Below are 26,377 nucleotides of genomic sequence, written 5' to 3' on the forward strand. Positions count from 1 at the left end.
ATTAACTGACTATAATATGGTTCCCAGATGAAGTGCATGCTGTGAGTCTATTTTTAAATGCAAAAACAAAAAAAAAGATATGAGCTGCAGAAATTCATCTCCAATTTTTTAAATCCTCTGGAGAGAATATTTTCAGTCAACAAAGGATATCAAAATGACATGCAAAGTTTTACAAAGACAGGGATAGATCCAGTGATGAAATTTGGCCTGGGAAACAAGGTTCCAGAAGAATATATAATTTGAATGAACAGTTCACTCAGTGCCATGTTATAGAGCTTCAGTTTACTGTGTGGACAGCTATTTTTTTTAATCAACAAAATTCCTGAATTAAATGGAAGGAACACACTGCTAAAGTACTGTGCCCCCATCATGCTTTGTGGTTCTGTTGAAGAAAGTTCTATCAGCAAAGCATGGCTTCTGGAACATCTGCCAAGCTAGAAGAGTTTTGAACATGACTATATTCAGAAAGGTAGGTCAACAACTAATGAATTGGGGGGGCCTCAGCAACCACTAAATCAACCAAAGCAGGCAGGGGGTGAAATCTGTATCCTTGCTAGCAAGATCCAGGCTGATGAAATTAGCTCTTTTCAAGTTTTTGAAGTGTGAAGAAGTGTAATTGAATTAGAACTTAACCTTGTAAATTTCTTTTTTTTTAGGCCCTCACATGTGACTGTCATTTAAGGAAAGTGACAGTTAAAATCTTCCATTTCTGTGAGATTTTGGGTTCATCAGTGGATTTTTTGTTTCCCAAACCATAAATATCACATATGATAAAAGCTTCACTATATTCTTTTTAAACCTTCATATTAGAGAATAAAAGATATACCGGCAGTGATGATGATGATGATGGTGGTGGTAATAAACTGAAATTTTCTGTAGCATTTTAAAATCTGCAAGGCATATTATATACATTATCTCAATACCCCACCCCAAACCCTATATAGAGGTTTATTTATCTCCTTTTAAAGATGAGAAAAAAATAGCTTTAAAGAAACCAGAAGTAAGCCAAGTCATTGATCAAGAAGGCTTTGGCTGTTAGATCCACACGGACTTGGTGAAAACTGGGGCAATCTATTACCCAGGATCTCTACCTACAGTTTAACAGTGGAGAACCTCCTCACATATGCCTTTCACCATCACCTCTCTGGTTTGACAGGGAAAAGCACAAAAGGGGAGGTTATTTTTTGGGGGGAAACTACTTTGTTGAACAGGAAGAGATAGTGAAATGTAATCGGATGACACAGAATTCCATCAAGAGCTGCCTATCCTTCATCTTGCTCAAAGAGTCAACTTGAGATGTTTTACTTTTAGTTCCAGTTGGGTGACTTTTAATTAGATAATGCAACATCTTAGTGAATGAATACTTGGCTGGACGGGTCTATAGTAACAAGGGATAGATTGTTGAAATTTTAAGCTTTCTGCCTTAAAGTAAACAAACTACTATCCAAATGAAGAGTTTCTCAAGCTCCTCTTAAAGGTGATTGCAAATCGAAAGAATTTGTAAACTGGTGTTGGTTTGAGAAATAAGGCTCTGCCCAACTGAAAAAAACAGAAGAGAAAACAACCTGACAAGCAGTACACAGCTTTGCTTCATGCAAATGTTCCCAAATGGACTATAGTCCAACCCTAAATATATGGATTTTCCTCCTCCTCATCCTTCTGTGTCAGATTTTTATGTGTGCCCACTTTCCCCCACAAATACTGAGTGCATTGATGGGAGAATATGACCCTTTCTCCAGTGCTTTATGGGTCGATTTTAATATACTTAATTATTACTGAATTTAACATGCGAGAACCCATGATATTACTATTCTTTCACCTTATTGCTAGAAAAATGGTTATGTTTCAGATCTAAAAGTGTCATCGTTGTTTTAAGTTGTTGGTTTGCTCTGAAACATAAGTCTTAGATGTTTGTGAAAAATAAATATACTTTCTAGAGCCCATTTATTTCTCTCCATAACTTTAGCAAGTCCACCTTTTCTGACAGTCTGTTCGAATCCATAATTTCATTATTATTTATCCTTTTGTGAGTTTTGTCAAGTTCTAAAGGAGGAACATTAAATTCCCCTACTATTAATACATTACCGTCTAGGAATATTTTGCATTTCAGTTAATCTTTCAAGCATTAATTTGTTATGACATTCCATGTATAAATGTATAATATTGATACTGTTTCAATACTTGTGGGACTTTTAAACCTAATTGTAATGTGGTTTTCCCATCTGCCTTTCTAGATGTAGTTTGGATTTCTGTTTTATTCAAAATCATTAATGAATTGTTGATTTCTTTGATACATCTGAAATATATAATATCCTAGGTACTTGCATACGCTGCTTAAATTTTTGGTATATTCCATACCATTGGGTTATGTTTTCTAATCCATTCTGCAATATTCTTTGTTCTTAACAAGGTAGCCTCTATTAACGTTTACAGTTATAGCAAGCTTTGTTCCCCCCAACATATATTATTGTTATTTTATAAGCACAAGGTATAGCATAGGTTCAGTTGCTTATGCCAATCTAAATCTAATTTCACAACAAAGAGATTCATATCTTCTCTCCTCTTCTAATATGCCTTTTGTTTATATATTTTCTAAACTTTCCTACCCTTACCTTAGTACCTGATAGAAATTATCTTGTCTCTACCCCATCCCACCCCCATATCTTTATTCTTCATGTGCACAACCTGAATTCAGAATCTAATAATCCTCCTTTCCTCCTATCTATTCCACTTAAATTGGTTTTTCCTACCTAATGTTTCTTCAATGTCCATTTTAAAAGGTAGAAGATCAAAAAGATTTTCACTCATTAAAGCATACAAAACATTGTGAATCATCATTTATTCCTGGCTTGAGTTTTGCTTGCCCTCGTTTGCATCTGATCTGTGGTCAGTTTTACAAATCCAAAAGCATTACACTGAGCTTTTTAATTTTTTAAAATTTTATTTTGGTGGGAAGCTGTTGAATTCTTTGATTAAATACCCCAACTTTTCTCATGAAGGAATAGTTTCCATTTTCCTGGATAGCCAATTTGAGGAGGATGGTCAATTTCCCTTCATTTTTCTTCTTGGAATAGAATTTTCCAGGTCCTCTTCTTATTTCTGGTCATGAATGGGTAATCATGTACAGCTTGAAGTAACCCTTTTGGATGTGTAGCTTGTGCCTTCATGTCTGTTGCTGTTTTTCTCTTTTTCACTGAAGCTCTGGAGATTGCCAACTGCTCTTCGAGATGTTATATGTGAGTTTCCTCTCAAATGTTGTCCTGTGGGTACTACTGATCTGCACTTTGTCCTCTGAAGTCAATATTCCAGGGAAATTTATTTTGTGTGATTTCCTGAAATACTGCATTCTTTATACCTGTTTCTTCATATTTATCTGAAGGAACAGTAATCTTCAAATAGTTCAGTCCTCGAAATTTCTTGCTTTCATCTGTAGGAATCAGAAGCTTTTCAGGAATGCTTTTTTGGTTGATTTCATTTTCTTTTGCTATTTGATCTAGTATGTTCTGTTTTTCTATTTGGCAGAGTCTCTTCCTTAGAGAAAGTGCTGATTCATTTAAAGAGACCACTGACTGTTCCAAACCATCAAGTCTCATGTTCATCTTTTTCTGCTCACCTTTCAGTGCCTTTACATCCATTTCTATATGTGCCAGTTCTACCCGCATTTCACCCACTGGGCTGGTTAGCCACTCTGAAGCCATTGGCTGTGGGCTCGGATTTAATTCAAAACATGTTTTGGTAAAAGATGCTGAATTAATTTTTGCTTCTGGAGACTTTTCACTTTCCTTAGTAGTATCATATTTATAGGATGCATCAAATCCCCCCACTTTGGGGAACTTACTCACTTCTGTTGCTTTTTTCATTTTTCAAAGAGGTGATTTTTATCAATCAGGATGTCACTCCTTTCCCTTCTTGTTTTGTTGTCACTCTTTTATATCATGTGTTGCCTTGGTGGTGCTTTTGAGATGACAAAGGGGAGCTGGACCTTTATGTGACTACTCACTCAGCCATTTCGTCAGAACTCCTCCCTCTTGGATTGTTTCTATGGATACACCATTCATTATCTTTCTAGGGTTTGGGATACAGGGGACATAATAATGAGCCCCGCCCCCCCACTATGCTTTAATCATAACAATTGGTCTCAGAAAGGGGAGCAACAATAAATCCTAGGAGTGGTTTGAGGTATGGATTTTCTGTTAAGATGACTGGATCTCTAACAGACAGGATGACTACAGAAAGGCCTGGAAAGACATGTATGAAATGATGTATAGTGAAGTGAGCACAACCAAGACAACATTATGCAAAGAGAAAGCAATATTGTTTGATGAAGAACTGTGAATAACTTGACTATTCTCAACAATACAATGATCCAAGATAATCCCAAAGGACTATTGACAAACATAATATCCACCTCCAAAGAAAGAATTGATATAGATGGAACAGACTGAAGCATGCTATTTTTTACTTTCTTTCATTTTTTTCTATTAATTAAGTTTTCTTGTACAAAATGACAAATATGGGGGGGGGAGAGCTAGGTGGTACAATGGATAAAGCAATGGCCCTGGATTCAGAAGGACATGAGTTCAAATCTGGCCTCAGATATTTGACATCTTACTAGCTATGTGACCCTGGACAAGTCAGTTTACTGTCATTGCCCCACAAAAAAAAATGACAAATATGGTAATGTTTACATAATCACACATATATAACCCATATCTGATTGCTTGCTGCTTCAGGGAGGAGGAAAGGGAGAGAAGGGTAAGGAGCCTAAAATTCTAGCTATGATGTCTAAAATCTAATGAGTGGTCACCTTAAATTAGAAGCTTTAGCAAGACTTTAGACTTTTAAGTATTTATTAAAGTGCATCAGAAGTTGGTGAGGAGAGAGAGAGAGGTAAAAGGCAAACTCCCTCTAAGTATCTAATAGACCCCAGCATCCGACCCTCCAAGCCGAGGTCAGGAACCCAAAAGACCCCTCCCTTAGGGGCTTCTCCCAGAATCCCCCTTGTGAAACCAGAAACAGGGCCGTCCATACACACATACACACATACACACACACAAACACACACACACACACACACACACACACACCTCCTAGCTAATTGGTTGGTAGCTCTAAGTGACATGTCCCAAGGGTGGTTCTATAGATGTAACTTCTAGACGAGGGGCAACTTTCAGATGCCAGGTAACTTCCGGACACTAAAGTCACATGGTTTCCAAGTCACATGCTTTCTCCTCATGGCAGAGCTTCCCTGTAAAATCTCTCCCAGCAGGGAGTGTCATTCCAATGCTCACAAAAGGAAGGAAGGATAAAAATTGGAATCCAAAACTGAAATTAAAATATTTATTACATTTAAAAAAGATTTTAAAAAATTTTTAAATTAAAAAAAAAAGATTACTGAATCTCCTTGACTCAAAACTGGGCTCTCCTTTCAAAAGGAATAGTTATACCTGAAATAACCTTCAGATGAGGCACATAAGTCAAATTCAGGTAGGGGACTTAAAAGTAGATGATGGGCACTGGAAAGAAGGAAAGTGATATGACCTGAATATATCTGAAGTATTGGGAATAACATAGAGGGGTTTTCTTGTCTAGGGGGATTATCATGCCTTCCCTTCTATCTTCTTTCCCTTCATTTTATAGTAAGGAGAACAGGCTCTTATGGTAAATGACCTTCTGTTCTTTTCTTTAGCTCTAGAGAACAAAGAAACAATCTTTCAGTCACATAGGCTCACATCCTTGACAAATTTATCAACTCCTGTTTCACTCATACCATATAGCCAATCCATTGCCAAATCTTGTTTCTACCTTGAGATATATCCCTTTCCCTCCACTCACACAACCACTATCTTTGTTAGACCCTTATCATCTCTCATCTGGATTATGGCCATGGCCTTCTTACTGGTCTCCCTACCCCAAGTCTCCTCCCCCATCCTCCACTTAAATGCAAAAAAAAGATTTTCCTAGAGTATAGGTCAGCCCATATCACCCACAAATTCAATTAATCCTAGAGTCTCCCTATTGCTTCCAGGATCAAATATAAATTTTTCTGTCACATAAAGCAAAGACCTCCCCTTTTTGTCATCTGTCTCCCTTCCCGAAGTGTTCTGTCCTTCTAACTTCCGACTCTTAGCTTTGCTGACTTTAAAACTCACCTCTAAACCTACCTTTCAATGCCTGCTGTAGGGGAAGGGAAAGGAGAGTGGGAGAAACATTTGGAAATCCAAATCAATGTTGAAAAAACAAAAGAAGAAACAACAAAAAAGCAATAACAAAAGTGAAAATAGTGTGCTTCAAACTGCATTCAGACTCCATAGTTCTTTTTTTCTGTTGTTGTTTCTTTTGTTTTGTTTTTTTCCTTTTGTTCTGACTCTTCTCTTACAACATGCCTATTGTGGAAATCTGTTTAACATAATAATAGCCTTTTGGCATGGTCTTTGATAATTGTATTGCTGATAAGAGCTAAGTCTATCACGGCTGATCATCAAACAATGCTGTTGATACCATGTGCAATGTTCTCTTGGTTCTGCTCATTTCACTCAGCATCAATTCATATAAGTCTTTCCAGGTTTTCTGAAATTCACCTGCTTTTCATTTCTTATGGCACAGTAATATTCCATTACATTCATATATCACAACTTGTTTAACCATTCCCTGATGGATGGGCAACCCCTGGGTTTCCAATTCTTTGCCACCACAAAAAGAGCAGCCATAAATATTTGTGTACATGTAAGTCCTTTTCCCTTTTTTCTATGACCTCTTTGGGATATAGACATAATAATGGTATTGTTGGGTTAAAGGATATGCATAGTTTTATAGCCTTTTAGAATTGTTCCAAATTGCTCTCCAGAAGTGTTGTTAGTTCACAATTCCACCAACATTGCATTAGTGTTCCAGTTTTTCCACATTTGTCATTTTCCTTTTTTGTCATATTAGCCAGTTGGATAGGTGTGAGATAGTACCTCAGTAGTTTTAATTTGCATTTCTCTAATCAGTAGTGATTGAGAACATTTTTTTTCATGTGGCTATATAGATAGTTTTGATTTGTTCATCTGAAAACTGCCTGTTCCTATCCTTTGACCATTTTCCAATTAGGGAACATCTCATGATTTTTGAATGATGCTTTCAAGCAATGTTTTAGGTAATTTCAATGAGGACAAAAATGGCACCAAGGTCAGCTACTATACTTATGGTAAATTGCTTAATTTAAAAAGGCTACAAAAGCCAAGAATAAAGTAGAGGGAGGGTTGGTGCATGATTTGTTTGTCTGTTTGTTTGTAGATGATTGTGCACTCAATGCAACCTCTGCAGCTGAGATGCAACAAAGTATGGATCAAGTCTCTGCCACTTGTGCTAATTTTGGCCTAACAGTAGTTAACACCAAGAAAACATGGGTTCTCCATCAACCAGCACCACGCTATCCAAATGTGAAATCATTGGTTACAACAAATTGAGAAATATTGAATGCTGTAGATAAGCTCACTTCTCTTGGCAATACATTTGTCAAGGATATACATATGGATGATGAAGTTGATGCACACATTGCCAGAGCTAGTTTTGTGTTTGGAAGACTCCAAAGGAGAGTCTGAAAGAGAAGAGGTATTAGACTACCTAACGAACTAAAGGTCTACAGAGCTGTTGTGCTGACCTCATTGTATTCCTGTGAAACCTGGACAATATACCAATGACATTGCAAGAGACTTAATCACCTTCATTTGAATTACCTTAGGAAGATTCTGAAGATCACCTGGCAAGAAAAGGTACCAGACACCGAGTTCCTTTTTTCAAGCTAAATTGCCAATACTTGTGCAGAGGGCATAACTCTGATGGATAATCCATGTTTTAATGCCAAAAGTACATCTGTCTAAAAGACTTTTTTTTTTTTTACAGAGAACTCACATAAGGCAAATGCTCACATGGAGGTCAGAAGAAGGACACAAGGACACTTTTAAGGTCTTCCTAAAGAATTCTGGAATTGATTTCAGGACATGGGAGATACTGACAAAGAACTGCCCAGCATGGTGTGCTGAGATCAAAGAAGGTGCTGTGCTCTATGAGCGAAGCAGAATTGCAGTAGCTCAAAAAAAAAAAAAAGAGATGCTTAAATTTAGGGATATCTCCACTCCAAGTGGTTACATGGACTATTTATTTGTGCCTGACCTGAGATAGAGCATTCTGAATTCCTATCGGTCTAATCAGCCAGTTGGATACACTGCACCTAGGCTCCAACATACTGATGTCATTTCCATCCTCTTTGAGGACAAAGGACATCAACCAGCCAAACAGAGATCATTTGTATTCCCACATTACTAATTCAGTGGTCTTGTTTTTAAACAAATATATTTTTCTCAATTTAAACTCACCTAGTAACAGTCTTCAGTAAAATGTCACCAGACACAGAACTAATGTTATCATCTAGAAGAGAGGTTTGACTGAAATCACCCCAAAAGATAGAATTATGACTGATGATCACATTCCACATTAAGAGTTACTTATCCCAGTGAAATCACTGGGATGTGGTGGGGGGAAGGAGGGATATACATTCTATAAATATGAACTATTATTATGATGAAGTGACCATGCATCTTTATGGTGGGTTTTGGTCCTAACTATTGATGTTATTATTTTGAAATGATATGGAATTAACAACATGGCATATTAACAAGGGGGCTACAAATTGTGTACCTTGAAACACTTGAGTAATGGAAGAGGGTCAGGATAATACTGTACTAAGCACCTTAATAAACATTATCATATTTGATTCTAACAACAACCCTCTGAGATAGATGCTATTATCCTCACTTTATATTTGAAGAAACTCAGGCCATCAGTGGTTCAATGATTTGCCCAGGGTCACAAATCTAGTAAGTATCTGAAGCCAGATCTAAACTTAGGTATTGCTGATTCTAGGTCCTGTGTTCTATCAATGATACCACCACCTGCTTCCTGTTGGCATCACTTATTTGTTGAATCACCCATCCTGTTGAAATACCTAGGTGATTCAGTTATAATGAAAGCTTTTGGAGGACCACAGCAAAATAGGAATGAAATCTTAGGTAGGAAGCTATAAGTAAAGAATATAGATTCCATAGTACAACAAGGGTGCTTGGAGGAGACCATAACCACTGGAGTTACCATTGTCTATATGACATTGGCTGGTCAGAGAGGATTGCCCAGGCCTGCCCTTCTCAGGTACTCATTTTACAAAGTTCCTCTTTGCTACCAAAGAGTCTAAAGCTCACCCTGATTTGAATCATTTCAATAGCTCTGTAGCTTTTTCATTTCCACTGCATACTCAAGGACTAGATTAGAAATCCTGAACTTGCTGCCCCAATAATTCCCAATGCTTCCTGCTTTGAGATCAGGGGGTCACAAATTTAGAGTCCGGAAAATCTAGAGAAGTCATCTAATTTAAAATTAACAGCTGAGGAAACTGAGGCTCTGAGAGGTTGTGATTTGTCCTAAGCTAAATAGGTAAGATTTTGAACCCAAGTGCTCTGAATCCAAATCCCCCAGCAACCTTTCCAAAGCCTCATCTATTTATCACCTTTAAATCTCCACTGGGACTCTGCCCAGGCCTCCTGCTCCTTAGGGATAAGGTCTCAGACACCAAACCGAGAGGCCAGCCCATGCTCTACACACAGTGTTACCTTCCAAGTTTGCATCTTCTGCTACTTTGGTCTGAGGAAATGGGCATGGTGCAGAATGTGAGCTCTGATAGACCCTGGGGATCTAATCAATGTTGGTCTATAGTGTGAGAGGCCAGACACAACCACTCTTTTATTCTTTGGTGTTAAAGAAAATAACTCCCCATCCCTTTATCATTAGACAAAGGGAGAAGGTCCTGCTTCCAGCTTAAGTGGAATATATTTATCAAATGCTTAGCACAGAGCCGCCATGTAGTAGTCACTATATAAATGCTTATTACCTTCCCTTCCTACCTCCAAGTTGGGGATGCCTCCCATCCTATATAAAAAATCTGCCTTCCCTTTGTCCTCATTTACTCCTGCTTTTCCCCTCCTTTTTTTCCTCCTTCCTATGCTCTTTATACCCACATTCCCCTGTGCCTTCTAGAATCCCATTCTACCTTTCACAAACTTCCCTTCCACTCCTTCCTCCTATACTTCTCCATATATTTAAATACTTAAAAACCTGAAACTCTCAAGGATACACACCTGTTTTGTAATAACTGTCCCTTCTTTCATGCCTCCTACACATTGGATCAGGAAGAATAATAGATAGAGTCTTTGAAGATTATCACCATTTCTAGGCTCTGCAACAGCTACCACTACCATGGAGCAATTTCTTTTTGCAAATCCATAATAACTATCTATATCACTGTATTTAGTTCTTGTGAAAGGTGTCTACCAGCCCTGAGAAAGGATATTCTTACACCTTTCTTAAGACATTCAGTATTTGGCCCTCAGGCTCATCAGGAAAAGTTAGGGTATCAATCCTCAGAACTAATATGGACAGCATTACTTATCTGTTGGCACATTTATCTCCCAGTAGAACATATACATCTTGAGGGTAGGGACTGTTTTTCATCCTGTCTCTGTATTCTCAAAGCTAGGAATGGAGCCTTGCATAGTAGTAGGTGATTAACAAATCTAGAAAATCTAGATAGAAGGAATGAACAAACCCCACCAAGGAAATCTAGATATGAAAGAGTTAAGTTTGGCAATAATTGGGTGAACATATTTGATCAGAGTTTATCTAGGGAGCAGAAATAGATAAGAAAACAAAACATAACAATTTGATGCATAGAAAAGACAATTTAAAGCAAACATGCAGTGAGAATAAGAAAATGAATAAAAGATACTAAAGGAGGGTCTTTTAAAAGGCAAAAGTTATTGTAATCAGGATCTCCAATTAGGCAATGATTTTAAAAAATTATAATGTCAAAAGAGATAAATGTAAAAATGTCATTATACTGAAAGGTAACATAATGAATATGATAACTGCACATACACCAAGTGGTGAAGAAGTTAATTTCATAACACCTGAGTGGATTTTAAAAATACATGGTTACTATGGGGCAGCTAGGTGGCACAGTGGATAAAGCACCAGCCCTGGATTCAGGAGGACCTGAGTTCAAATCCCGCCTCAGACACTTAACACTTACTAGCTGTGTGACCCTAGGCAAGTTACTTAACCCCAATTGCCTCACCAAAAAAAAAAAAAAAAAAACATGGTCACTAACCAAAAAATAATTAGCAGATTTTCATAGTCCTATCTCCAACCTGGGTAAACCCAAAAGACATGAAAAGTTTTAAATTGAACATATTGTTGAAAAATGCCTAATCTAAATAGGAATCTTAATAAAGCTCATTTTTCATCATCTTACTGTATTGTTGCAAAAACTGATTCTGTGGTAAGGTATAAAGTCATCAAAAACAAATGTAAAATAGCAAATATAATAAACATTCTTCTTAGAATATAAAACAATATTAACAATAATTAAGTGAAATATGAAGAAAGATATAGATCTAAATGGTGATTAAATGATGATTTCTTGAATAATGGGTAAGTTGAGGAAAATATCATAGAAATAATAAACAATAATATTAGAGATAATACAATTGTATAGAGACAACAGCAGAAAAATACAGACCAAATTTGGGGGGACATAGTAAAGCAGTTTTCAGGAAAAAATGTCTTAGTAAACAAATTAATAAAATTTTCAAAGAGCAGGAGTGAACTGAGAATACAATTTAAAAGACTTGACAATAAATTAGTGGCATCAAGTGTAAAAAGTGTTGAAAATTAGTCCATAAATGGGAAATTTTAGAAAAGAAAAAGACATTTGAACTAAGTAAGAAACAAAATTAAGTGTTTTTAAAGACTTTTAAAAATGATAAATCATTAGTTTGTCAGATGAAGGGAGAGGAAAATAAAATTATAAAAATAAAAAACGAATTTAGTAAATTCACGACAGAGAGGAAAAGGGAATCATCAGCAGTTACTAAGCCAATTATACACCAAGAAAAACTGATCATTAGAAGAAGATTAACGAACATCTCTTAAAAAGAATACAACTCTCCCCAAAAAATATAGAGACCTTCAACTATCCGATTTTGGAAGAAGAAATCAAGTAAACCATAATTGCATTTCCTAAGGAATCAGCTTTGGAATGCATAGATTTATGTGAATCATACAAAACATTTAAAAGATAATGCCTATAAGAACTTTGCCAAAACATAGAAAAAAACTCCACACAAACTTTTTTACGAAACACATATGTATTTGATATTCAAAGAAGATAAAGAGGACAATGCGCCAGTTTTAATAATGAATACTGCTTTAAAATATTGAAATTCTCACAAGAAAGCTAAAGAAATATATCCAAAAAAATGAAACACCATGACAACGTTAGAGCCAAACCAGAAGTGCAGTGAGAGCTCAAAATTAGGGAAATCATAACAAAAGATTAATCATATAAATGACAAAGATCACCAAAAAATCAGTTTTTTTTCTTATAGGAGCAGTGATATTTTTAAAAATACACCATTTATTTATGTTAAAAAAAACTATTACAGTTTAAACATGGAAGGGTCCTGCTTGAATATTATCTAAAGCATGTATCTAAAACCAAGAATTATCACATTCTGCAATGAAGACACCAAAAACTTTATAAGTACCAGTACAAACAGGGAATGTGAGAAACAGCGTGATCCACCGAGTCTGCTTAACCAAAAGCCACCATCAAGGAAACAAAATTCTTCTTTCCCTATACCACAAGAATAAGCATAAAAATATTTGTTTGTATATTTGTGTGCACCCAACATTCATGGAAAAAATTGATACTGTAAACTCCGTACTGGCCCTTTAAAACTAGCTAGAATTTCTGATCAACTGAATGGCCCACCAATATATGGAATGGAATCTAAGATCAACCAGCAATACTTTGGGATGCTGGCAGTTGGAGGTTAGTAGAAGGGTAAGCTGAATCTAAGAAAATTATCTAGAAGAAACGAATTGAAAAAGCCTGCCTGAAGGTATACGACAACAAAGACAGAAATAAGAGTATAAACAAGGGGAAGAAGAATAAATTAAAGATGTAACAAACATCACTAGGTATTTAGAAGGGGAAAAGAGATCAAAAGAAGTCACTTCAGGAATTATGGTGTTGGTGACCGGTAACAAAAGTCAGAGTCTGAGTTATTCTATCATTCCACAGTACAAATTCAGTAACATAATTTAGTTTTAATGTGCTGGACAAAAGATTTAAAATCAAGAGGGTCCACTATCATCAGTAAAGATAGGTCTACTGAAAAGCAAAGATGGGCATTCTCTCTCTTTAGCATATAGTCTATAGCTTATAGAATTCCTCATTGGATAACAAAGTCCCAAGAGAGAATTTTTCAAGATAACCGGGGAAGATAACTAGATAGGAAAAATGAAAAAGGTCAAGTTAATATTGTTTTTGATTTTAGCCATGTCTGTTCCCCTTGGATTCTATTGGTAATTATCCCCTTCATCTTATTCCTGAACTATGCAGAATAGCAGGTTGTGACAGTTTATCAAACTATTACTCTTTATAATTGATGAACTGGCATTTATTAAGTGCCTACTATGTGCCAGGCACTATGCTAAGTACTTAGCATACAAAGAAAGGCAAAATACCAGCCCCTGTTCTCAAGGAGATCACAGCTTAATGGGGGAAACAGCCTGCAAAAAAACTGTACAAAAAAGATATATTCAGGATGAATTGAGAGTAATCAGAGAGGGAAGGCATTGAGATTGAAGAGGACTGCACAAGGCTTTCCACAAAAAGTCCCATAACCAATTTTAGTTTCCTCTCATTTACCAAGTAACCAATTATCATTACAGTTAAACTTTTTTTTTTTTTAGTGAGGCAGTTGGGGTTGAGTGACTTGCCCCAGGGTCACACAGCTAGTGAGTGTTAAGTGTCTGAGGCCAGATTTGAACTCAGGTACTCCTGACTCCAGGGCTAGTGCTCTATCCACTGCGCCATCCAGCTGCCCCTAAAATTCTTACTGGGTAACAATCTTGATAAAGCATTTGGAGTCCTGTGATTCCTTATTTTTTTTTGTCACACAGGGACAAACCTGAATCACTAACTGAGAAGCTAACCCAAGGAGATGAGTATACAAAAGAGAAAAGAGTCACGGCTATACAGTGAGTCCAATTGGGATCGTACTGGTTCCTTTGCCTCCCACCATGGGACCCACCGTGGGTCTCATGGTTTTCATGGTTCCTCAACACACCCCACCCACCACCATATGAAGCATGGAGGACGTCATGATCAGAAAATAATAATGCCACAAGTTCCACGAAAAAATTACCTACATTTTCTGGAAGAGAAAAGAAGACTACAATTCAAGAAATTTCTCCTTCACAGAATGTTTCTTGTGGCCAAGATATCAGCAAATGTGGAAAAGAAAAAAATTACAGATTACTATGAGCAATTATATCAAAATATACTCAAGTATCACCTGGGAGAAAATGTGACCGGGATCATCCTTATCTATCCTACAACCATTCTCCACGTCCTCGAGAGCTCCACTGGGACTCTTTACCGAATTCTTCAAGACTACGTTTCTCATGATGAAAATGAACCTGATTTTTTGCTCCAAGATCTAAAAATTTTAGTTGTGTCTCATAACATTCCAACGAGACTCTTCATGCAATGGTACACCTCGGTGGTCACCGTACCTGTGATGTATCTGGAAGATATCACTCAGTCCCAATCTAAAGACGAGGTGGTCACTGACTGCCTCACCCTGGTGCTCAAACTGGGCATGTACCTATTAAGGAATGTTAAAGTAGGCACTAAAGGGCCAGGGGATACCCTGCACAATCTTGTGCCTGAACTTCTTCTCCCTGAAGAAATCATAAAGTATCTGTGCAAAGCTGAAGGCTTCTTGACTCCCGCAGAGTTTTTAAGAATGTATAACAAGCCTATTCATGTGACACTGGATGCAGAAGTCGTGTGGCCTGCCCCCACACCTCTTTAGGATAAAGATGGACTTATTTTAGATTGTCGTAGTTCTCTTCAAGTATGGCCATGTCGACATAGTAAAACAATATATCTAGGGCATTTTAATTACTTGAAATAGAATAATAGCTTATAGCATAGTCACTTGTCCACAGATGCAGGTAAATAAATTCATATAATAGAGCCAATTAGATTTATTTCCTTTTTACTACCTGCAAAATTCCCATGAAAAATTTTGCAAAATATGTTGATAGTAATTTTTTCCACTTACTCATAAATTCAGACTTAGACAATAAAGATACGAGTTAGATTGTTGCTGTCGTTCAGTTGTTTCTAACTATGATCCCATTTGGGGTTTTCTTGGCTAAGATACTGAAGTGTTTTACCATTTCCTTCTCCAGATCCTTTTACATATGAGGAAACTGAGGCAAACATATTTAAGTGACCTACCCAGAGACACACATCTAGTATCTATGGCTGGATTTGAACCACAAAGACAAATCTTCCTGACTTCAGACTCAGCACTCTATCCACTGTACCACCTAAATGACCAAGAATTAGATTATGTCAGACTTAATGTTGAGTGAGGTTGGTATAGGTAGAATTGTAAACTTTTAGAATTGCTTGGGAGGACAGCCTGGTGGTAAAGAGTAAAAGTTACAAAGGAATCATGCACAACGATCCAATAATTCCTTTATTGGGAATATGCTCTGAAAATGTTATAGAAATGGTTATGTATACAATGGTTATTATAGTCTCAATTTACATAATCACAAAAAATAGCAATAGCCTAAATGACCAATAAAGGTAGTTGTTGAATCAATCATGATATGTGAATATAATGGGATATTCTAAATAAGGGGTTCTTAATCTGGCATCCACAGGCCTTCAAGGGGTTCATAGATAGATGTGAGTAGGTCTGTAAACCTGGATCTTACACACACACACACACACACACACACACACACACACACACACACACCCAAAAAAAATCTTTATTTCAATATAATTCATTTCCTTCATGATCTTATGTATTTTATTTTTTGTATTTTAAAATATTATTCTAGGAAAGGAATGCTAGTCTTCACCAGACTGCACAAGGGATCCATAACACAAAAAGGATCCAAAGATCCAAATTAGTTAAAACCAGTAAATATGACTAATACAAATAAAGAACTTAATGAAATAATGTATTAAAAAAACACAGTCAGAAGAGAGGAGTATATACTAAAGTTGAGGGCAGTCACTGTCTTTTGCCTCCCGTTGTATCCCCAGTATTTCACACAGTGCCTGGTATATAGTAGGAACTTAATAAATTTATTATTATTGATTGATTGAAGAGTGAATGAAAAATGAATGAGCAAAGGAATTTTCCTCATGAGGACTTAGAATGGGTATCAGAAAAACTGCTGGGATGCTTGTTGAAATTAATTAAATTGTCAACAACTACTAAGCTACTGATTTGGTAATACTGATATAAAATGCTGGTAGAATATGTAAAAAAAAATAAAACTAGAACTCTATAACTCAAGAGTGGCAGAGCCTATCTAGGATTTTTTAGCTTTCAAAATCTAAACATTCATCTGGTGATCCCAACTATCTGAGAATCATAAAATAGCACGGCTTCTGAAGAATTAAAGATGTAGGAACCAGGAGAACAATTTACACAATGAATATTTTTAAAAAGAAAGAAAGAAAAAGAAACATTGAGAGACTTCAGAACACTCATTAATACAGAATGATGACTACTTCAGAAGACTGGTAGTAAATTTTATGCCTCCCACCTCTCAGTAGAAAGGGGTTCACTACAGGTGTGGTATAAGGCATATCTTTTCCAGCAAGGTAAATGTTTTCATTTGTCTTGCCTTATTATAATTATTTGTAAAAAGGGAGGGTTCTTTTTTGCTGTTGAGAGAGAGAAAAGACAGAATTGATAGTAATGTAGGGGGAAAAAAACAAAAAAAAAAAACAAGAATAAAACATTCTTTAAAGCTGCAGGTCACTGAAAGCATAAAGAATTGTACAACATTTTAAAAACTAAAACAGAGATATATGCCTGGAAAAGGAGATGGACTCAAACAGCAATGCAGGAAGACCGAAGAAGAGCAGAAAAATAGCTTTCATGCTCTTTGGCAATGTCAAGAGACCTAGAGAAAGGCCCCAGCACTTTAAGTATCATCAACCTAGTCACAAATGATTGTGAACAAATCTTTCAATACCAAGTAACCCATTCTTCCATTACTTTGGTTGGATTAAATACTACCTATCTAGTTCAACTCTTAAGTGAGGGTAGGGATGGCATTTTTCCACTTCATTTTATCTCCTACAGAGGCAAGCAAGAGCATTACTTCCACCACCCACCTCCATTCCTCCTCACAAGACAACGGAACAAAGCCAAAGGTAATATCCTAACCCTCCAGACTTGGTACAATAACAATTCATGTTATCCAACTCAACTGGGCCCTCACTGCAGCAAGACGACCTTTTTATTCCTCCCTAATTCCCTATGTCCCCACAGAATCTATTTTAAACTTTCTTTTCTCCCTCTAACTCATTCTCTGTCACGCACTGGCTCTCGCTCTCGCTCGCGCTCTCTCTCTCTCTCTCTCTCTCTCTCTCTCTCTCTCTCTCTCTCTCTGTGTCTCTAGCCCTCTGTCTCTGTCTCTGTGTCTCTCTCTCCCTTTGCGTGTCTCTCCCTCTCTCTGTCTCTCTGTCTCTGTCTGTCTCCCTCTCTCCCTGTGTATGTATGTGCATCCCAGTTAACTAAGAACTTTGCCTAATTATTGTAAAAAATGAGGGCATTCAACATGAGCTCCTCCTTCCATTATCTTCAGAGACCACTAAGTAGAACAGTGTTCTGGTACTCAAATTAGAAAAACTTGAGATCAATGATCAGCTTTAGATATTTGCCAGCTGTGTGACCTTAAGCAAGTCACTTAGCCCGATTGTCTCAATTTCTTTAACCATAAAATCAGGAAGATAGTAATAACACCTGCCTCCCAGGGCTGCTGTAGGGTTAGAATGTGATGATATTTGTAGTTTTAACACAGTGCCTGGAACATAGTAGGTGCTATATAAAAATGCTATTATTATTACTCCTCTCAAAATACCTTGATATCATCTCCCACTCTCTTCTTTCCCCCAATCTCCTCACCAGTCAACAGCTATGCATGTGGATTTTTTCCCCATTCCCTCCAGTCTTCTGCAACAGATTCATCCTTAAGCATGCCTCTCTCAAATCTTCATCCTTTCTCTATCAAGTAGTTTCTAATCTACTGCTTTCCCCCAGTAGTAGGCTTCCAACAGTCACAGATGACCATGGATCAGTGCCTTGAAGAGCCACAGGCAACAGTGTGGCTGTGCAGTCCGATATGGGAGCCGCCGCTCCTACACCCATCCTTAAAAATGTTAGGAATATGTTTTGCAAGACTACACATGTATAATCTATATCAAATGAGGGGGATGGAGAGGGAGAGAATTTGAAAATCAGATTTTTTTTAAAAGAATGTTAAAATTGTTTTTTGCATGTAATTAGAAAAAGATAAAATTAAAGAAAAACCTGTCAGTAAACTCTTCCCTCTCTTCATGGTATCACGTTCCAATTTTTCTCCCTTTCTCAGCCAAACAACTTGAAATGCATCTACACCCACTGCCTGGACTTCTTTTCCTCTTACTGCCTTCTCAATCCTTTGCCATCTAGTTTCTGAGTTCATTGCTCAACTAAAACTATTCTCTTCGACATTACTAGTGATCTCTAAAATTATAAACCAAGAGTCTTTTTTCAGTCCTAATCCTTTTCAACCTTTCTGCTGCATCTGACGCTACTGACCATCCTTTCCACCTACATGCTCTTTTTCTCTCTGGGCTTTTATAACACTTTCATGAATCATCTCCTACCTGTAAAACTACTCCTCAGTCTCCCTTGTTGGCTCATCATTCATCCACATCATATTCCTAATTGTGAGTGTTCCCTATGCTTCTGATCTATATTCCTTTACTCATATCCCCCTATACTCTCATCTTGATAACCTCATCAGATCTCAACAGATTAACTATCAACTCTATGTAGGTAACTCTCTGATCTACACATCCACCCCCCAGTCTCTCTGTTATGTTTCAGCCCTGCATCACCAATCGCCTATTGGACATTTCAAACTGGATGGTCTGGAAACATCCTGATTCAGCATTCAAAAACTGTACTTATTGATATTCCCCCAAATCCTCTCCTCTTATACAAATCCCTATTTCTATAGAAAATACTACCATCCTTCCAGTATCCTAGGTGAATAATCTTGGCATTATTATGGACACCTCACTATGTCCCTTATCCCACATAGTCGATCACAGTTGCCAAACCTTGCTACTCTTAACTTTATGACATCTCTCACATCAATCTCTGCTCCACTCACTCAAATACCATCTTAGTTCCAGCTCTTATCATTTCTCACTTAGACTACTGCAACAGCCTCCTAATTGTCTTTCCTTTCTCAAGTGTCTCTCATCATCTTGCTCCATCCTACACACTGCTGCCAAAGTCATTGTTCCTAAGCACAGATCCTACCATATGACTCTCCTACTCAACCAACTCCATTGGCTTCCTGTTGCTTCTAGAAAAGAACGAAAACTGCTCTATTTAGCTGTCAAAACTATACCACCTAACCCCAACCTATATTTCTTTCTTTTTTGGGGGTAGGGGCCATGGGGGTTAAGTGACTTGCCCAGGGTCACACAGCTAGCAAGTGTTAAGTGTCTGAGTCCGGATTTGAACTCAGGTCCTCCTGAATCCAGGGCCTGTACTCTATCCACTGCGCCACCTAGCTGCCCCTACCTATATTCCTAACTTCACTGGATATTACTTTCCCTCTCTGAACTTGCAGCCAAACAAGCCTTTTCTCTACATCTTAGAAGAAATTCCATCTTTCGTCTCCATGTCTTTGCACTGGTCATCCATCATGCCTATAACATACTCCCTTCCTACTTCCACCTCATAGTCTCTTCCTTAAGATGCAGCTGAAATACTGTCTTCTACATTAAACCTTTCCTGATCCACCCAACTACTTGTGCCCCTCTCCCAACATACCTTGTATTTTATCTAATTTGCATTTATTTATCCAATTTTGTCTGTGTATATATGATATGTATAATATATACACCATATATAATTAATATGTAATTTTTGTCTCGACCATTAGAATGTAAGCTCCTTGATTTGTATTGGTATTCCCAATACCTAGCATACCACCTGACATATACTAAACTTTTAATAGATACTAATTGATTGATTTATTAAACATAGAAGATGCTTAATAAAAATTTATTGTTTAGCAGTCATGATGATAATATGAAAAAATAATAACCAATGATAGCTAAGATCAGATCAACCAGTACAATAATGATAGGGCAATTTCTCTGACAGTAAGATTCAGTATAGATATTTCTTGTCAAAAGCCTATTTAAAGGGGGCAGCTAGGTGGTGCAGTGGATAGAGCACCGGCCCTGGAATCAGGAAGACCTGAGTTCAAATTCGGCCTCAGACACTTAACACTTACTAGCTGTGTGACCCTAGGCAAGTCACTTAACCCCAATTGCCTCACCAAAAAAAAACAAAACAAAACAAAAAGCCTATTTAAAGTAGCTGTAAGATGTTCTAGGGAACCTCTACATTTATCAGCATTTCTGTGTATTTTTTTTTTTTAGTGAGGCAATTGGGGTTAAGTGACTTGCCCAGGATCACACAGCTAGTTAAGTGTCTGAGGCTGGATTTGAACTCAGGTACTCCTGAATCCAAGGCTGGTGCTCTATCTACTGCACCACCTAGCTGCCCCCATTTATCAGCATTTCTAAGGCTATTTGGTCTCCGTATCTAATAATCTGAAGAGATTCTTTTGATTTAATTATCAAACACCTAGTACATTGCAAATCAAAAAATACTAAGTAAATGCACAGCTATCAATACCATAATTATATGATTAATTGTATAAAGAAAAATTCACTGTTAGGGAAAGACTGGAAAAATGTATTTATTTGGTCTCATTTGTTAGGAAAACAATATATAGGAAAGAGAAAGCCAAGAAGTCAAGGAGAGGGGAGCAAGAGAAAAAGAATTAAGACAAGTGAAAAAGTATAAGTCATTTGAAGGACTAAATTTATTCTCATTAAAGACTGGATTTTGAAGGGAAATAATAGACAAAATGATTAACACGACTTCAAGTGAAGATAGAGTTATGTTTAGAAATGTATTTGTTTTGGTTGGTTTATTAATAAATCCTATTTTTCCTGGGACATAAATAAGAATCAAGAAAATAGCTCTCTACTTAATTTTATAGGCTTAGGAATGGCTGTCTTTTCTTGATTGTGGCCAAAATATTTCAGTATATAACTTCTCCCACTCTCCCGGATGTGACTAAGGAAGAGGAAGTTTCTCAGAATTTTTAAATTCTGTGCTTTTTTATTAATTGTTAAATTCGAAAAAGAAATTAAAATTTTAATGAGGTTTGTTTCCTTCTTTACATCCTCAAAATTGATCTGCATAAGTACACTTTGCATTCGTCAACCAAAAAGAAGAGAAAAAAAGATTACTTTCATATACTCATTTCATTTCTATCACAATTCTTCACCAATTTCCATGGAGATTTGAATGTGAAAAATCCACACTAAGATCCCTGCATTCAGACCACATATGACCTTTGCAAATAAGTTTCAAAATCACTTTCTCAAGACTGCATAATCAAGCATCATTTGGGAATGTTTATCTGGAAATGTAATGAGGCTAATGGTTTATTGCAAAGCCAAGGGACACAATAGCTCTTTGAAAATGACCAGAAGGTATGCTGTCAGCTGGTTTATTTGGCTTCTTGCAGGAGTTATTTCTAACTGGCCATAGTCAAATAATATGGAAATTAGTCATTGTCTACCAGCTTCTATTTACTACCTTTTGAAGCAATTAATCAAATATTGGTTCTGCCTGACCACTTTTCAAACCCGAACCTTTCCTTAATAAAGGTCGACATTTATTTGCAAATTTTATCATATTTCTCGGATCTGCTTATATAATTTTAATGAAAGCAGCACTTTGTCAACTTCAATGATTATCTCTAAAAGCACCTGAATAGCTTACTGGATAAAATTAGTCTTTAATGGAAATATATTATTTCTCCTTCGACATTCATTTCTTTAGAGAGTCATAGTTGGAGTAGTAGATTGAACATTACAGTTGGGGTCAGGATAGCTGTCTTCAAGCCTCCTGACACTTATTTAAGGTAAATAGCCATGGAGAAAAATTTACTCTCTCTGATCCTATTTCTTCATCCTTAAAATTGGGGTAATAATTTTTCACTACATAAAAGTGAAAGTTATTTCATAAACAAATGTATATTGGTTAAAATTATTATAATTGAGGGCAGCTAGGTGGTGCAGTGGATAGAGCACCGGCACTGGATTCAGGAGGACCTGAGTTCAAATCCGGCCTCAGACCCTTGAAACTTATAGCTGTGTGACCCTGGGCAAGTCACTTAACCCCAATTGCCTCACCAAAAAAAAAAAAATTATTATAATTGTTGCTTTGTCCTTTGGTTGCTTAATTTAATCCCCAAATCCAGGAAAAGTGACCAGTTTGCATCTAAATTTCTTCACCTGCATTTCGTTCTGTGTTTTTATGTTCTGAAAAGAGTTCTCTTTTTAATTAAAATAAAGTATTTTTTTCTTTTCTGCGATATTGCAAACTACTATCTTGCTAGAATATAGTGGTCATGAAGAGATTTCTCTCCTCCTCTCTTGTGGGAGACCACATGAACAAGATAAAGACAGAAAATCTCCCGGGGATCCTTTGACTCACGGGGGTCCTTGCCATAAAAGTTACATGATCTAATGCCAAAATTCATGGTCCAGACAAGATATGAATGAAAAGAAGAGGGAGGCAATCAAGGTTGGTGATGGAAAGACTTCATGAAAGACTAGAAGGTTATATATTAAGAAGTCACCTCAAACCCGTGGCTCTCCAAACTCCTGGGACCTGAACCAAATTAAAATGGTATTGGGAAATTTTTTTTTAAATAAAAATACAATAGAATGTACAGAATGCTAATATGTAGTTTTTCTAATTCAATATTCACAGGGATCTCTGTGTACAGTTTAGTGTCCTTGTTTCTATTTGAGTTTGACACCAGTGATCTAAGTCTAAGCCCTTATTATAAGGTGGTAGGAAATGGTTTGACCTTTAAAGGAGGGGGACAATTTGGATAGGTGGAGAAGAGGAAAGGAGGATCTTCCAGTTGAAGAAATATTATAAGCAAAGAAAGGCAAGGAAGTCAAAATTAATGATCACTCAGCAGTGAGGACCTCAACCTGATAGAAACGATTAGTATGTGCTAGGGAGTAGTGTTCGATGAGTTTGGTTTATTAGGAAGAAAAAAGGCTATAATTATAGATTTCTTATGTATAGATTTCTATGTATAAAATCCTGTAGTAGGTACTAAAATCTAAAGATAAAAATGAAATGGCTAACTATTGATGGAGGAGAGGGGTAATAATCAATCATTTTTATTTCATCTTCATCATCTTATTCAATGGAGCTCAAAAAGAGTGCTGGGACAAATCACCATCCTGCTATTATTCTTTGATGTTTAGTATTCAGAAAACCACAGTAGATATATTGATTGATTTTTGTAACTAAAAGAAAAAAATCCTGGGACTCAAGCTCATCTTGAGTAGATATATACCCAAAGCGTCTTGGGACAGATCCAATAATAGACTAGACAATGAGGATCAGGGTGACAGTTATCACTTGCATGATGTTTTAGAAGAAGAGCAATGTGATGAGAAGGGATCTGGTCCTGGATTTTCATCTGGATTGAGATCTGCTAGTCTAGAAACTCCGTTGCTGGGGTCATAAGTAATTTCAGTAAGATTTGAAACCAGTTCTTCTTGACTCCAAGACTTGTCCTCCTTAACCTCCGGTTCAACTTCAGCTGCTACACTATTATGTGACTCGTGAAGCGTAGTAACCATAATATGTTGTAGGCAACCAATGGGACAGGAAAAAGAAAGGTGTCATCCAGCAAAAGGAGGTAGGCTAATTATGAAGGAAGAGCAAGGAATAACACTGGTACCCACAAAAAGTTAAAAGACATAGAAATGAGGTTCTAAGTAACTGGGTAGATTTTCTATATAAATTTATTGGTCAGAGAGGAAAACACCATAGACAAGAATCACAGAGGAGGAGGAGGAGGATGAAAATGACAAAAACAATAACAAGTCTATAAAACTTCAAGGTTTACGAAGTGCTTTAGAAATATCTCACTTTATCCTCATAGCACCCCCGAGAAATTGGTGCTATTATTACCATCCCTGTTTTACAAATGAAGAAATTGAGGCAGAAAGAAGTTAAGTGACTGACCTAGAGACACACAGCCAATAAAAGTCTGAATTTGGATTCAAACTCAGGACTTTTTGAACCAGGGTCCAGCACTCAATCCACTGCACTGTATAGGCAGATGGGTTATGAACTATGTTGTTAGAGGGTGTCATAATTCCATTGTAATGATGAAGTATATTATCAACAATGAGGATTAGTGTAAAAGACATATGAGCAGGAAAAGAAGTAGGTCATGTATTTAGCCAGCATAAGAGACAACTGATGAATAGCCCAAATGATGCACTGGTATTTTGAAGCATTCCAAGAATCCAAAGAAAGCCTCTCATGTATTGGGTCAATTCTCTTTTGAGTAAGGGAGGACAAAAATAAGAATTTCACAGAACAAGCAAGCATGGCGGTATTGAGACCTGTATTATGAAAGAAAGAAATGTACCAATGAATCATGAAATCAGAGATCCGGCAAAGTGGAGATGGCCCACAAAGACAACGATAAAAATCATTTCAAATGAGGCTCATCTATAAAGGAATGAATATCTTTACTTTAAAAAAATTAGCCATAAGTGAGTTTAGTAATCAAGTAAGTGTGAAGGCTAAGACAATTTCATTTTGACTTTCATTTCCATGTACCTAGCACAGTTCCAGGGTACAAATTACATATTTAATTAATTTTTGAGGATTGAATGTGTCTTATAAACCATGGGAAAACTTCACATATAGAATATCATTACTACCACTGGGTCAGAACTAGTTTAGCAGTTACCTAAGAATTATCTCCTTGCTTTGTAAACATGTCACTTTTAAACCAAAAATAGCATCTCCCACTTTATTCTGTAAAGAATTAATTGTTATTTGAGGTTTTTATGCCTCGGTGTGCACTGGCCTGGGGCTCCGCAAACCACATGGTGCTCCACTCACTGGTTGTAGCCATTGCCAGGGCTCTGGCACCTCACGTCATCACCAGTCGCTGACACCAACATGAGCCTACATGGGCCTGGCAAAATTATGATGATTGGAAGCCTAGTGAGGGCAGTCATGTGACTGTCAGAGCGGCCGTCCCATTGGCTGGGGCTGTGTGGGGTGTTTCTAGGTTTGGGGGAGGAGAATTGAGCATTCTAGGTGGAAGCTGGAAAGGATGGGCATTCTGCTGCATATTTTCAGCTGATTCCTGGGCGGTGGTATTTTTTCAAGTCTTATAATTTCCCTTTCCCCATTATATTAACTTTCCCTTGATCCTACTGATCCTGTTTGTGTTGTTTTTTTTTTTAAGTTCGTTCTCGTTAAAATAAATCTTGTTCTGTTTTGAGGGAGGCTGCCGGTCTCCTTCCTTGCCCCAATATTGCGGTGAGCCACTTAGCTTTCACTCACCAATTAAAAATTGGTCCCCACAGTTCACAGACCTTATTTCAAAATGACTTTTGACCACTTAAAAAAAATCAGATCCATCCTTAAAGGATGAAGATTATCCCTACTCAGGATATTTAAAAGAAATTAGTCATCAATATCAGAGCTATAAAAGCTCTTAGAGATCATCTACTCCAACCCCCTCATTTTACTGATGGGCAGTACTCAAAGCTGGAATTACTGAATCCCAAGCCAGGGCTCTACTAGGCCTGCTTTGAGGATAAGTCTGCAAAAGAAATCCCCAAAATGCCTTCAACTAGACCAGCATAATTGGGACAACTACTTTGGTTTCTCAAGATGATTACTGTACTTTAAAGCTACAATACTCATTTGGATGCTTCGATTGTATTTTTTTGTTTTGTTTTGTTGGGGTTTTTTTGCAGGGCAATGAGGGTTAAGTGACTTGACCAAGGTCACACAGCTAGTAAGTGTCAAGTGTCTGAGGCCGGATTTGAACTCAGGTACTCCTGAATCCAGGGCCGGTGCTTTACCACTGCGCCATCTAGCTGCCCCCTCGATTGTATTTTTTTAATGAGTCCTATTATATGATTACTTCACCATAACAGAGTAGAAGGCATGATGCTTGTATCAGAAGGCCTTGGCTGGAGCTCTGTTTGACCCCAAAAGGGACCAAAACCCAGGAG

General features: G+C 37.1%; 2 protein-coding genes across 2 annotated transcripts in view; one reads left to right on the top strand and one right to left on the bottom strand.

Annotated features, from left to right (window-relative positions):
- The window catches only part of ZNF804B (zinc finger protein 804B), a 576,688-nt gene that overhangs the window by 506,905 nt on the left and 43,406 nt on the right, over positions 1 to 26,377 (bottom strand). The window lies entirely within an intron of this gene.
- On the top strand, positions 14,103 to 14,978 carry TEX47 (testis expressed 47). The gene has a single exon (XM_043968610.1). It carries the CDS (start codon positions 14,103 to 14,105, stop codon positions 14,976 to 14,978), a length of 876 nt encoding a protein of 291 aa, XP_043824545.1.

This window comes from Dromiciops gliroides, chromosome 5, assembly GCF_019393635.1.
Source record: "Dromiciops gliroides isolate mDroGli1 chromosome 5, mDroGli1.pri, whole genome shotgun sequence".
Classification (NCBI taxonomy): domain Eukaryota; kingdom Metazoa; phylum Chordata; class Mammalia; order Microbiotheria; family Microbiotheriidae; genus Dromiciops; species Dromiciops gliroides.